The sequence below is a fragment of the Nelumbo lutea genome, chromosome 4 (genome assembly GCF_056320005.1).
Source record: "Nelumbo lutea isolate HS-2025 chromosome 4, American lotus-T2T, whole genome shotgun sequence".
NCBI lineage: Eukaryota > Viridiplantae > Streptophyta > Magnoliopsida > Proteales > Nelumbonaceae > Nelumbo > Nelumbo lutea.
Window position 1 is genome coordinate 48,115,856 of NC_142687.1, and position 13,767 is coordinate 48,129,622.

At 36.8% G+C, this 13,767-nt stretch overlaps 1 protein-coding gene across 9 annotated transcripts in view; it reads left to right on the top strand.

Annotated features, from left to right (window-relative positions):
- LOC148855631 (uncharacterized) overlaps positions 1-13,215 on the top strand; it is a 62,561-nt gene extending 49,346 nt beyond the window's left edge. For 6 of the 9 annotated variants that reach the window (XM_088984430.1, XM_088984434.1, XM_088984433.1 and 3 more), the window contains 4 exons: positions 7,051-7,139; positions 10,039-10,100; positions 10,220-10,313; positions 12,825-13,215. In XM_088984430.1, coding sequence (XP_088840556.1) covers positions 7,051-7,139; positions 10,039-10,100; positions 10,220-10,313; positions 12,825-12,881 — 302 coding nt within the window. In that variant the 3' untranslated portion in view covers positions 12,882-13,215. Of the gene's footprint in view, positions 1-7,050; positions 7,140-9,024; positions 9,077-10,038; positions 10,101-10,219; positions 10,314-12,824 lie in introns of all 9 variants that reach the window. The other 3 variants (XR_016112896.1, XR_016112894.1, XR_016112895.1) reach the window with 1 other exon arrangement.
- Positions 13,216-13,767: the final 552 nt, after the last annotated feature.

Here is a 13,767-nt window from a genome sequence, read left to right on the forward strand (position 1 = left end):
TACCTTCATGTGGGAAACTCAGGGAGCATGCATAAATTGACTAACAATATGGATTTCACACGCAATATCAGGTCTAGTAAGAGATAGATAACGAAGTTTACCCACAAGCTGTTGGTATCTTTCCTTGTCTGGGTAAAGATCCTCATCCTTTTTCTGTAATCCATGGTTTTGCTTTATAGGGGTCTCAATTGGCCTGCTCCCTAATTTTCCTATCTCCTTTAGGAGGTTGAAGGCGTACTTCCTTTGACAAATATAAATTCATTCTCTAGACCTGGTCACCTCTATTCCTAGGAAGTACCTTTGAGGTCCCAAGTCATCTCAAACTCTAAGGCCAAAATCTTCTCAAGTCTTTTGATCTCCTCTGAATCATTACCTGTCACCACCATGTCATCCACATATACAACAATGTTGATAATTTCTCTCCCCTTTTTCTATAGAATAGTGTGTGATCAACACTACTTTGATGGTACTCCATAGTCTTTATTTCCTTGCACAATCTTTTAAACTAGGCCCTAGGTGATTGCTTAAGCCCATACAAATTCCTCTTGAAGGTCTCTATTAAAAAATGCATTCTTGACATCCAACTAGTGCAATTTCCAATTGTAATTAACCGCTAGAGATAATAATGCCCATATGGTGTTTAACTTGGCAACTGGAGTAAAACTGATATTTAATTTGTAGAACAGGTCAAACAACACTTCCCCTTGCTCAAACTCCAAGAATAAGCTGGGCTGGAGTTTACATGGATCTCCTGGACTGATACTACTTGCAGTCCACCGGCTAGACCTGTTAACTAGGTCCCGCTGGTAGTCCATATGACTACACAGTTTTTTGCTCTACCTGGGCATATCAGCAACTACTTTGGGCCTCCTTGGGAGTTTTTTCCAAGGAAAGAACCCTAGAAACAGCTTCAGCTAACCATGACGAGCAGTAGAGTTCCTCTTGTCACTCCAACAATAAAAAAGAAAACTTACGAAGAAAGAGGAGGTGAAGAAGAAGGTAGGCGAACAGAATAAGAGCAGGTTATTGCTTTGATACCATGTATGTTTTCAGATTCTTGAAGAAAAGAGAGAGGAAGAAGATAGAGAATAGGGCGGCACTCTCTTACCAGCCCATCAAATTGAAATTTATATTAGGGCAACAATAATGCATGAGATGACTTAGCAAAAGAAAAAAAAAACAATAATGCATTAGATGGCATCCCTGAGAAAGAAAGGGAGTGGTGGAAAACAGTGAAGCTGTAGAATATCAGCCTGAGGAACTAAAGGGATGGGAGATCCTTCATATGGATGGCCGGATCCTGTAGGAAGGTTTGGCGAAATTTCAAAATTTTCTTTACTCGCATCCGGGAATCCTATTCCCAGTTTAAAAAAACTGCATTTTCAAAGTTCGTTCTTGTAACCAAACTAGACCAAATCTGAAACCAAATTAAGGGAGGGATATACCTGATACGGAATCCACGCAAGAATGCTCCTCCTAACGTAGGTGTTCACGCCCAAAGAGTACCAAATCCTCCCTCCACTAAAGATGACACAGCTTGGGGTGAGGCAGGATCAGTAGGTAGTTCACCAAGAACTAGTGATTCTTCAGCAAGAATCAAATAGGAAAGTGAACACAACTTCTAGATTGTTTCTTCTCGCAAGAAACAATATCAAGATCCAATCTTGATCGAATCCAAGAACTGGAGATCGAACAGGGTGGGCGGCAAGAGCAAGAAGAAAAAGAGCAGAAGGCAAGAGCAGTCTAACTGTGTTGTCTTCTCTCTGTATTCAACGAATGTCTTTGGAGGTTCGCCTTGCTCTCTTATTTATAGCCTTAAAGAGAAAATTTCCTAATCCCATAAGGAGTTTCCTAATCCAAATCTTTTATTTGGATCTGGACTCTTTAAGTGATAAGGATAATCCCTTATCTTATCTGCAGATAAAGATCAGCCTTCCTAATCAAGTTAGGAGTTCCTTTGATCCAAATGTTTATTTGGATTTGGACTCTTTAAGTGGATAAGGATAATCCCTTATCTTATCTGTTGATCCAAATCCCAGATCCGCCCCTATTTAATTAATCTAATTAACCCAGTTCGAAATGGGCTTTTAGGCCCATTAAGCTTTTAGGCTCACTTCCTATTTAATGCTAGATAGCTTGGCTCTGTTTGTATGGTGTGGGACCCTATCATTGATCTACACATCAACCACATGGGTTCAGCCTAGTCTCTATTACAAGGCCTGGCCGAATTCATTGCTGAGTACAGTGAACCCCTGAGTTCATCACTATGGGCTCTTACTGGGCCCAACATTTACACTAAATGGTCTTTGAGTTTGGCCATCTTATGAAGGCCCAAGGACAGTGGGCAGATGCAAGATTAGCCCATCTGGTATAACCCTCAATGGTCTTATGCTTAACCTCTCAGCTCATAATGATCAAACACTGCTCGACAAGAGAGGACCTCTCCCTCGGCTGCAAGGTGCAGTGTTGCACTCTCTACTCACATGGATCCCGGGAATTAAAACCTTTTGTAAACATTTTGAAACCATAATATATATATATATATATATATATATATATATATATATATATATATGTATATCTCTATATAAATATATTTTGCAAAACAAATTTCAATGGTTGAAATCAGTTGCCAGCAGTTTAGGTTTCCATCAGAGAGAGTGCATTCCCGATCATTCACTTTGTCCGACAAAGGGGCTGATCCTATCACTATGATCACCCACTAAGATGAATTCTCGGACTGTCCCAACATACCCAGGTTTTGACACCCTCTAAGGATCTCACTGATTGGCATATCAAAGACAATCCAATCGGACACCTAGTGTAGTATCATAATCGAGTCTAGGGGTCAGGTGTAACATTTCAGTTTTGCCCATCTATCTCCAAGGTCCAAGGTAATATTTGAATTTTGGTCCAGTTCAGGGTTTCAAGAAAACCCACACTGCATGTACCTCAGGTCTCACCCTATCAGCTGAGACAAGCCACCCCAACCAACTTGGCGGTTCATCAGTGTCAGCCTTGGCAGGATAAATCTCCCCAGATCTATCCAATGGCTGTGAAGATTCTAAACTAACACGAGTCTCATATGTGTCCAATTTAAGGGTATTACACATAAACACACCATAATAACATGAATCAAATATGTACTTGATTCATTTACAATAAATGTCATAATGTACATCATGCTGATTGGAGCTAAGGACATACACTATCTAATAGGAACAAAGTGACAGGAAAGAGGGGGGAGGAAGTAGGGGGAAGTGGATTCGAAGAGTCTTCTAAGGATGGTATCCTTGAGAAGGAAAAAGTGGGCATTGATAGACTAGTGGATAGACAGGTGGGAATTGGGAAGTCTCTTGGATTATTTTTCTTGGGGGGGGCAGGGGGCGCGGGTGCTGCTTGGGGAGACGGTGGTTAGGAAAGCAACATAACAGTTTGAAATAAACAGAAGGGAAGAGTTAAACAAGTCGAGGGTCTTGGGAGAAGGGGGGGAGGCCTGGGAGGAAAGTGAAGGGGGAGAGGAAGGAGAAGTGGATGAAGAATAATGGAGAGCTTGCAAAGTTGCAGTTGGGGAGGGAGGAAGCTGTTGAGTTGTAAAAGACTTGGGTTTGATGGGGGGAATTCTTTTTTGTTATGTTGCCTACAAGGTTTTGCTTCTTGCCAGCCTTTTTCATGTATCTGGAAAGATTAAATCTGGTGTTTTCAGTGCAACTTGCATAGAGGTTCAAGATGTGGGTAGATGATTTTGTTTCTGTTTTAAGTCTTTTGTTGTGATTTTGGCTGGATTTGGGTTGCCGTGTGGATCTGGCTTGTTTTGATGTCTTAGTGGCCTTTTGTACTTGTATGGTGATTCCTTTTCACCATCTTGGTCTGGTGTATTTCTTTTTCTTTTAATAAAATTTTTATTTTATCTTAAAAAAAACATGAGATGACAACTTTACCCCCATTAGTAAAAGTTTAAGTAACTTAAAAGAAGGCCTAGGCCCATTAACACTTAATAACAGTACAGCCCAACAAGAAATAGAAAAGTTATAACATAAATGGACCAAAGCCCATACTTTTAAGTCCCACAATAAGTGGTGCAATAGATATTATTAGACTAAATTGTTCATATTGTGGCTTTATAAAACTAATATTACTATTATATTTTTGATCAGAAACTGTAGCTTTCATTAGAAAACATTTAAAATAGTACACTGTCACCACCCAAACCAGAGGGTGTTGACCCCAAGAAGATTGTTTCCAAATTACAAAACAGCCCAAAACAAGTTATCCCTGAAAGTTCCTTGCTTTGCCAGGGTGTCAGCTAATCCATTTGTTGATCTCCTTGTCCACTTAAACAGTACCCTAACCTCCCTTACTAAGCAATTAACTTCCCTCATAAGTTGTTGATGTACCCAGACCCTCAAATTATGTGACTGCATCCACCCAATTAATAATTTAGAGTCCCCTTCTGCCTCAATTTGGTGTATGCCCCATTGCTTAGACAACCTTAAGCCTTGGAGCAAAGCCATAACCTCTGCTCTCAATAATTCTCCAAAACCTATTGGACCAGAATACAGTACAATCAATCTGCCCTCCCTATCTCTAAAAGCTCCTCCCACTCTAGAGGGACCTAGGTTGCCTAAAGAGCTTCCATCAAAATTCAGCTTCACTTGTGCTGGAGGGACCCATTGTTGCTTTATCCTAGCCTTCAAGGTAGAAGAATTTGCCACTACATTCCAACCTCTAACAAGTCCTTAGCTGAATAGTCTCCATGTAAAGGAGATGACTCTAGATAATGTATAACCTTGGTAGTTATGCCATCAATGATTTTCTCCTTAGATCTTTCAGATCCTTGGAAGATCCTATTATTTCTTTCTTATCCTAGTTTTTTTTTATTATTCCTTTTTAGGTTCAATTGATACCTAAGTCATTGACATAAGGGCCATTTGATAACGATTGGAGTTGCTGAACTGAAAGACTTGTTGCTTTGTCTTTTATATGATAAAATAAATAAATAAAACTTTCAAGGGTATAGTGATCAATCCAATTCAAGTTTCAGCCGTTTTCACTAAAAGACAAAGTAATAAGCATTTCAGTTCAGCACCTTCAGCTGTCAAATGGCGCCATAGTCTTGAAGATTTTATCCAATTGACACACAAGAAAAATTAATACGACCAGTGATTTAAAAGGCGTGCCTAGGCGCACAGGCGAGGTGCATTTTGGGGTATGCACCTCGCCCAGGTCCTAGGCGCACCCCTTTCAAAAGGCACACGCCTGGTGCTCCTAGGCGTGCGCTTGATGTGCCTTGCGCCTCAGCCTAGGCATGCGCCTTTTTAAAATTTTGCGCTTTTTGCCTTTTTTTGAGTCTAACAGCTAGGCTAACATGGACTTGTTCGGGCTTGCCTCGAGGGGCATAGTACAAAGGCGACTCATAGGATCAAGAATGCAATATGTTTTACATCACATTAGCTACTTGAAGCAATGCAATTAAGGAAAAAAAGAGATTGTGGGTTTTACGTGCTTGAAAATGCTTTATATGTTTGCTTTTATTTTTAAATTTTCATTTGAATACGCTTTACATGTTATGTTTATGTATTTTAATTTTAGATAATTGGTTTTTTAAAACATTTATTTTAAAATCTATGCTTATATTTTTTATTAACACTATGTTTAATACTTTTTGAAAATTTTCCATTTTTTTGGCACTTTTTTGAATTTTCTGACCTTTTTTTTTTTTAGTTTTGTGCCTTTATTAAAAAGGTGCACACTTCACATTGTGCCTCAAGCGCAAATTGGCCCTTGCGCCTTGCACTTTTAAAACACTGAATACATCATCAGCATCTTCTTCTTCCTAGGACCAAAACAAGGGCTCAACCCTTATTGAAAAACTCATCGCCTAGGCAACATGGTGTTCTCCTATCACCTAGCTTTGCCTTGGCACCTTGAAAGCTATGTCAAATTCTGAATGTCTGAATCCTTGTGCAAAGTTGCAAATAACATAGAACATAATCTGTATTGGTAATGTAAGTGTAATACGGGGTCAGTATCCATTCTTTTGAAGTCCTTGGGAATTTTTGGATTTTGAAGCTCTTAGGTTCACTTTGTGTAAAGTGCCAAGGGTTAGGCCCATATCCAGCCTACCCCTCCCGACACCTTGGATAGCTGGGACTAGGGGTGCAAATGGATCGGATCATGATCCAATCCGATCCTATTTGGTCGAATTTGGATCACCCCTATTCGGATATTCGGATTGGATCGGATAATAGGATCTGATCAGAAATCAGATTGGATTCAGATTAACCCCTATCCAATCCTAAAAGATCCAATCTGATATATATTATATATTTTATAAATACATATATACAATACATATATATATATATATATATATATATGTTATTCATTTATAAATATATATTTTTATTATATTTTTATAAAATTGTTATATTATTTATTTTTTATAAAAAATGTATATATATGATGAAAATAATTAAAAATATTTGTATTTTATGTTTTTTACTTTATTTAAATTAGTATATTTTAATTTTCTATTAATAACTTATTAATTTTTAAAGAAAACAAGTCGGATTTGATCAGATCTGAAGATCTGACTTACCGATAGGATTCAAATATACCCTGATTCGAATCCGATCCGATCCCTTTGCATCCCTAGCTGGGACAACCTTTTTTTTTTTTGTCATATACTAGCATGTTCTTGGAGATACATGTCTTTTTAGTAGTTTGTTAATTCAGTGCATCTCATTCTCTAAGGGGCTGTTTGATAACTGCTGAAGTAAAATCTTATTCACTAAAAGATGAAGCAATAAGCTTTTTAGTTTAGCCACTTTTCCTGTTATGAAATGGTCTCTTAAGTGTTTGGTACTTTTGTTCCACATATAGAGGAAATACTTTGTCTGATTCATGGTTTCTTTTGTAGTATTTCCTTTTCTAAGGTTTAAAATCTATGGTCACTTTTCTGTTCATTTCGTTTACTGATAATTTGGTCTTTTGGCTGTTCATTTTGTTTATTGGTCTTTTCATTTATCATCCTTGTTGTTTGTCTAGTCCCAGCAGCAGGTGGTACAACCAGGCATCTATTGGATGAGAATACGAATTTTTTTAGACAAATTGCAGCTAACCTTTCATTACTTAAGGTGAATATCTTAGTCCTCATTTTCCCTTGGGGATATTGCTTATCCTTGATGATTTATGATAACAAAATGTAAGTTAAACCTGTAGCTGTGAGAGAAAATAAGGATGATATGAAAAGAATTCTATCTATTGCCCTCTGTTCCTATAAATAATATCCATTGTCTCTTTTTTTTCTTTAAACCCCAAACTTTACTCCTGGTGAAGGGGTTTCTCAAATATTTTATTAATAATTCAAAGGAAATCCTAGAGGGGATTTAGATACCTCACCCCTCTAAAAATATATACAAGATGGTCATTAGCTCAGATAAGCATGAACTGTTTGATGATCCATTAAGAGGCTCTGAACATTTAAACATTGACCATGAAAAGGGATGCCGATTCCATCATCCTTGATCAATTACTTGACAAAGTCTGGCATTTCACTAGTTGACAAATACAGAGTTAGGTTCTTGATCACAGGCAATGTTTGCCAAAGCATCAGTAACTTTGTAACCTTCATGATAATTGTGGATGAATCAACAAGTCAAACCTGAAGTGGCTGTCCATATTTCTTTCAACCAATACCAGAGTCAGGCTGGTTAACACCGGTACTCCAAAAAACAACTTTCCGATACCCAGGGGAAATGACTTATTTTATCCCATCTAAAGCTGCTCTACACTCAGCAACAAGCTGGCAATGTTAGTGTAAGGCCCACAATATGAAGCAAGGCAACTACTCTATTCACCACCACATACCCCATGGTTACCTCTGTTTGCCCCTTCAACATTAATCATGTTAGAGTTGGATGAGTAGAGCTATTTCAATCTTTTTCCTCTTATTTACTGAATTGTTTTTGTCCATTTTGTTTTACTAGTAATTAAGCACGTGCATTGCATGTGAGAAAATTTTCTTCATATTAATTATTTGAATTTTAGACATATCATAGTTAAGATAGAAATTGAAAATTAACAAAAGTAACAATATGATTAAAAATAAACTTAAATGCTTGTAGTAAACGTGCACATGCATTGCACGTGGAAATTTTAAATTACAATAACATTATTATTAAATTTTGTATTCCATTTTCTGTCATAAAAAAATTATTTTTATTTTAACAAATTTTTTTATTTAATATAATGAATATATAACACTAGAAATGTTCCCAAATATTTTTGATAAAATTCTGTACTTTTTCATTTTTTGTGTTCTATTTTTTTTAATATTTATTATTCAATTATAACATCATGAGTTTCTTTGAAAAGTTGGATCATTGCCCCACCATCTAGAAAAGAAAATAGCTTTGATTTCTGATCAGTTTTAAATTATATGTTTCATCTACATTATATAAAATAATTTTTACTTATCACACTTAATTTTTGCTTGACATAATTAATATATAATTTTTATATATTCTTTTGATTACTTGTACTTTTTTTAAAGATTTATTATTTAACTATCATATCATTGATTAGTCCATTTGACCCAAACCACTAACCTAATAGTTTGATTTCTAGGTTGACATTAAATTTTGTATTACATTTCCATCATTGGTAAAATTATTTCTTATGTATAATACTTATTTTTGTTAAATATTAGAGATGTATCCAATATTTTATGTATAATACACATACTTATTGGATTAAATATATTGATGATAAGATATCTGCCATAGGTTATTGCAGCTTTTAAAGGAGGAATTTAATTATGTGGGTGACTAATAAATTAACAGACTATAGCATCCAAATCAAGTGCTGAAGCATTTTGTCATGCCATGGCATAAGTAGTAGTTGAAATCCTGTGGACAAAAAGTCTGTTGTTTGAATTGAGTTTTCCTACTTATGGCTTCGTGTTATTGTATTGTGGCAACAAGACAATCATTAATATAGCTCCACAACAAAATTCAACAGGACGACCAAGCATATTGGGTCCACAAGCACTTCATTCGTGAGAAGTGTATAGGTGAAACTTTTCTTCCTTTCTTAAGCTCCAACAAGCAACTAGTTTATATATTAACAAACAGTGTAACCATCTTGTACAATAATTAGCTTCGTGACAAGTTGACGTGTATGGCATATATGATCCAATTTGAATGGGGCTATTTCTTGTGAAGCTCTTAAAGGTGGGGTCTTTCACTGAAGCCATGCCTTTTTGGTTGGCAAAGTGGATTGAGTCCCTTAATCAGGCTTGTGCCGCCTCATCTGAATGTCTGAATGAAAAGTAATTTATCTGTTACCAAAAAAAAGTTATTTTGGTAAAGGGGTATTTATGTCCTTTCATGTCATTTCAGAATGCTCTTGATATATAAGAAGACTGTTGGCGCCACCTTGCCAAAAGATTAATTATCCTTTCTCCCTTGTCTCTTCTCTCTTCATTCTAATCATTTATAACAGATAGCATAATCCATCTCTTGAAATAATCTAAGGTTACTAGAATACTCTTATAATTGATAAAAACAGAAATTTTCCCTAAAACTGAATAGACTCTTATACCCTTGTCAAATCTAGTAGAAAATACAGAAATAAATCTACATGTCTCAAAGATCAAAATATTGATACAGCCCTATACACTGGTAGGGGCGCATCGGGCTGTATCTTGGCTTGCCTACCCCCTGAAATAGGTGGGACCCTGAAACACCTTGTGTAGGGTAGGGGCATAACAGAGGGGCCCCGATATGATACATATCGGCCGATACGCCCCAATACGTGGTGAAATTTTAATCCTTGACATGTCTAACACTTACAAATGGTTATCCTAACCCCTCTGCATATGTGTGTGTGTGGAAGGTCAACTTTAACTTGTACCTTTGCCTGAAAATCATTCCCTTGTTATTCAGAAGTGCTGCTCACTAGTCACTTCTTGTATGTGTTTTATTTTGTTATCTCAATTTGCAATTATTTTGAATTTAATTCCTTTTCATACAGATACAGGAGAACATCGATCTCTTCTGTTGCACAAGAAACAATATAGCATCCATATTAAATGAGTACGCCAAAATTGCTGACACTTCTATTCAAACAATTACAGCCTTTTTTATTTGTTCTAGTTCATATTTGTTTGCAATGATACTGATTGTTTGGGATGGCATTTCTTTGATTTCTGCAGTATGAGAGCCATGCCTGGAATCATGAGCCAGATGCCACCACTGCCTGTGTCAATCAATGAGGAACTTGCAAATAGCATTCTACCAGCAACTCAGGTAAATCTGGAAAATTTACTGGTTTCATTTTTTTTTGATGAATAATAATAAGTTTATTGATTCAGAAGCAAATTAGAGTGAGTTCATACATCATCCCAACGAGAGGCGCGAGCTGCAGCACCTCCTTGAAACTTACGAGTAAACTAGGAAAAAAAAACAAGAATCACAACTGAGCCCAAAATAATTCTTCCCTATTTACCCCTTGCTTAGCTAATACATCTGACAAGGTATTTGCTGATCTCCCCACCCACTGCACAGTGACCAACATATTCCTTATCAACCAATTAAATTTCTTCAATTCATTCTTGTATCGCCACATAGCCTCTTCAGAATTTTTTAACCAACCCACCACCATTTTGGAATCCCCCTCGATTATTAGGTGTTGTACCCCTAGCTGGTTTGCAAATTTGACCCCTTGTACAGCAGCTAGTAGTTCTACCCTGATAGAATTCCCAATTCCCAAAGGACCTGAGTAGAGCAACAAAATCTCTCCCTTCTCATTTCTCAAAGCACCCCCCACTTCGGATAATCCTGGATTACCCATGCTGCTTCCATCAAAGTTCAACTTAATTGAGCCTTCGGGCGGAGGAGACCAACTTTTAATTGATTTAGCCTTTAAAGATGAACACCTTGCTACTACTGACCAATTTCTCCAAATGTCATTAAAGGAGAATTGATGAAAGATTTCCAAGGTCTTCAACCAATGTACTGCCCTGTTTAACACACAGTCTTTCAAGTCTTGGCTGTTCCTTTCCTTATCTTGAAAAATTCTGAGATTCCCTTCTTCCCAAGGAGTCCAAGTCAAGGCAGCACGAGCACATCTCCACATAATTCTCCCTATTTTTGTAGACCAATAAAAGGTAGAATGGTTGAAGAGCATGTGAACTTCTGCTGGTAGACTCCAACTACCCCCAAACAATGAAAGTAGCCAAGCCCAAAGGTCTGCAGAAAAGGGACAAGATACTAATAGATGGTAACAATCCTCACCGTGAGCTCTACAGAGGATACACCAACTAGGAGAAATACAGAGAAAATGTCTTCTCTTTTGTAGGTTGTCTAGTGTTTACTTTCCCATGGAAAACTTCCCAACAAAAAACCATAATTTTTGGGGGAATTGGCCTACACCAAAATTCTTTTGACGGAAAGGGTTGGCGAGTAGAAAGCTGAGAGATGGACTTGAAAAAAGAAGCACAAGTGAAGGTTCCATTCGGTCTAGGAGTCCAAACCCTCTTATCTGGCTTGGAGGGATCCAAACAAACCTGATTAAGACACCCAAGCAAAAAAGAAAGAGACTCAATTTCATTTTTCATAACCATCTTTTTGCAAATACCTTCATTAATTGTGTGAAAGATATCCTTGCTGTAAGTGGGAGAAATATTGAATAGGGGAATTTCATTATTGATCTATTTGATTTTCCAAGGAGTGCTGTTTACCCAAAGTCTTGAAGGATTTGAACAAGAAATAATGTGGATAGGTGAATACTTCTATCTCATACATAAATATGTTGCTTTAGGAAGGACGGTAGGAAGCACAGGTCTGTAGTAAAGTAGGGGGAGAAAAGAGAAGTCAGTCTGATTAGGAATTCGAGGGAACTACATTAATTAACTTGGCAAGTTATCAAATACCAAGTCGTCAATGTTATGCAATCCATGCTCGATGCTTGGTGTTGTATGGCTTTGACTCGAAAAAAGGGAAATAAAGAAATGAAAGTAGAGTAAGCTTTCCTAGTTTTTTTTTTTTTTTTTTTTTTTTTCTTGATGAATTAAGCTTTCCTAGTTTGAGATTTGGTGAAGGACTTTAAAGCTGCAAAACCGCTGTTGACTTGATTGAAGTAGGTTTTTTTTTTGATGATTCCCTAAAAGGGCCTAAAAAAATTCTCTGAAGTCAAGTCAATGATGGAGATGAATGTTTTAGAACTTCTGAATATACATCCGCTATTTTGGTTGTTTTGACAATCAAAAGCATCAGTTCAATCTAAATCTTTGTCCATACAGGAATGTTCATGTAAATAGATAAACCAATTTAGGAGTTGATGAATAGTCCTTTCTGATATTTATTTAAACTTTCAATGGTGTCTACTTTTTTTTTATCAAATGGTGTCTACTTTTTGGATGATGTGGTGATGCATTAAAATTCCAACTAAACTAGTACAAAGCATTATCTTTTCATATGGCTTCCTACTTCCTCTCTAAAGGTAATGCATAAGCCACATAAAAAAAAAGACCTCTGCTTCCCTTCATTACATTTCTGACTTAATTCCACTGTTCAGTTATGTTTTTTTTCCTTTTAATTCAAAGGCTCCAAACTTGCTTGATAAATTCGATTGATTGATTGATATGGCCGAGTTTAAGCTTAGATTTGTTTAGCAAACTCTCCAGTAAGCAAGTCATGGATGTAATTACACAGTCAGCACTATTATTACAACAATCTTAAATAACATTTGCTTTGAGGTGTGCATAGGTCAGTTTTTTCTTGCTTGCTGAGTATATGGTTATTGCATTGTGTTTGTAGGCTATGATGTTTGGCTCTCCTGGAGGAATTAACCTGAAGCAGGAGCCAGGATGTTGATGGAAAACTCTAGTTTAGGTTCAGGATTTTTCTGGCCTGTGTAAGTACAAAAAATTTCTTCTGTAAATGCATAAAAGAAGCTAGTAGGAGTCCTTTTTCCTTTATGTACACACGTTACGCACCCAACATGTCGGTTCCATGAAGCAGAAATTTGTAGAGATCCCATTTTTGGATACTGAATCAAACATCGGGTAAATAAAAGGTCTATGCTGCTCATCTCGGGCTCACGGTAGTTTTTATCCAGGCCTTTTCTATCTTTCCTGTAAACTATTGATCCTGATTTTACTTCTTGTGTATTAATTTTATGAGTCAGGAGATATCCTCATTTGGTTCACTAGTACCCAGCTAATTCTACTACTTCCCTTTGCTTTTTAATATTTCCTCTTTCGTGACATTACAAAAAGTCCTTTACTTTTTCTTTTTGATGCAGGCAAATTATATGTTTTGTTTTCGTTGCTTCTACTTTAGGATAAATTCATAAATATCTTGATTGGCAAAAGATTTGTCACATCTTTTATTGAATTTGAGTTGATTATGGGGCAATTGCAGTTTAATTTGAGAACTATGAGAGCAGGGCTGCCAGGAATACCGCTCGTGAAAGCGAAAAATCCAAAATGCATTTGTTGATGCAATAGTAACGTCCTCCTCTTGAGAGGGTAATTAGCAATGTCTGAAAACTGACGTGGAGGCTGACCTGCTTTTGCCTCCTGGTTGCAGGTCACTGGTTCAACCGTTAAGATTGAACAGTCAAAACGTTCCATGTCGGTATTCATTTTAATTCAGTTTTTTTTAATTTATAAAAAATATTAAAAATTACGATTTAAGACTAAAAAAGTGGGTTTTTTCGTCAAGTACCACACTAGGGCAAGGCATGTGAGGAATGCAG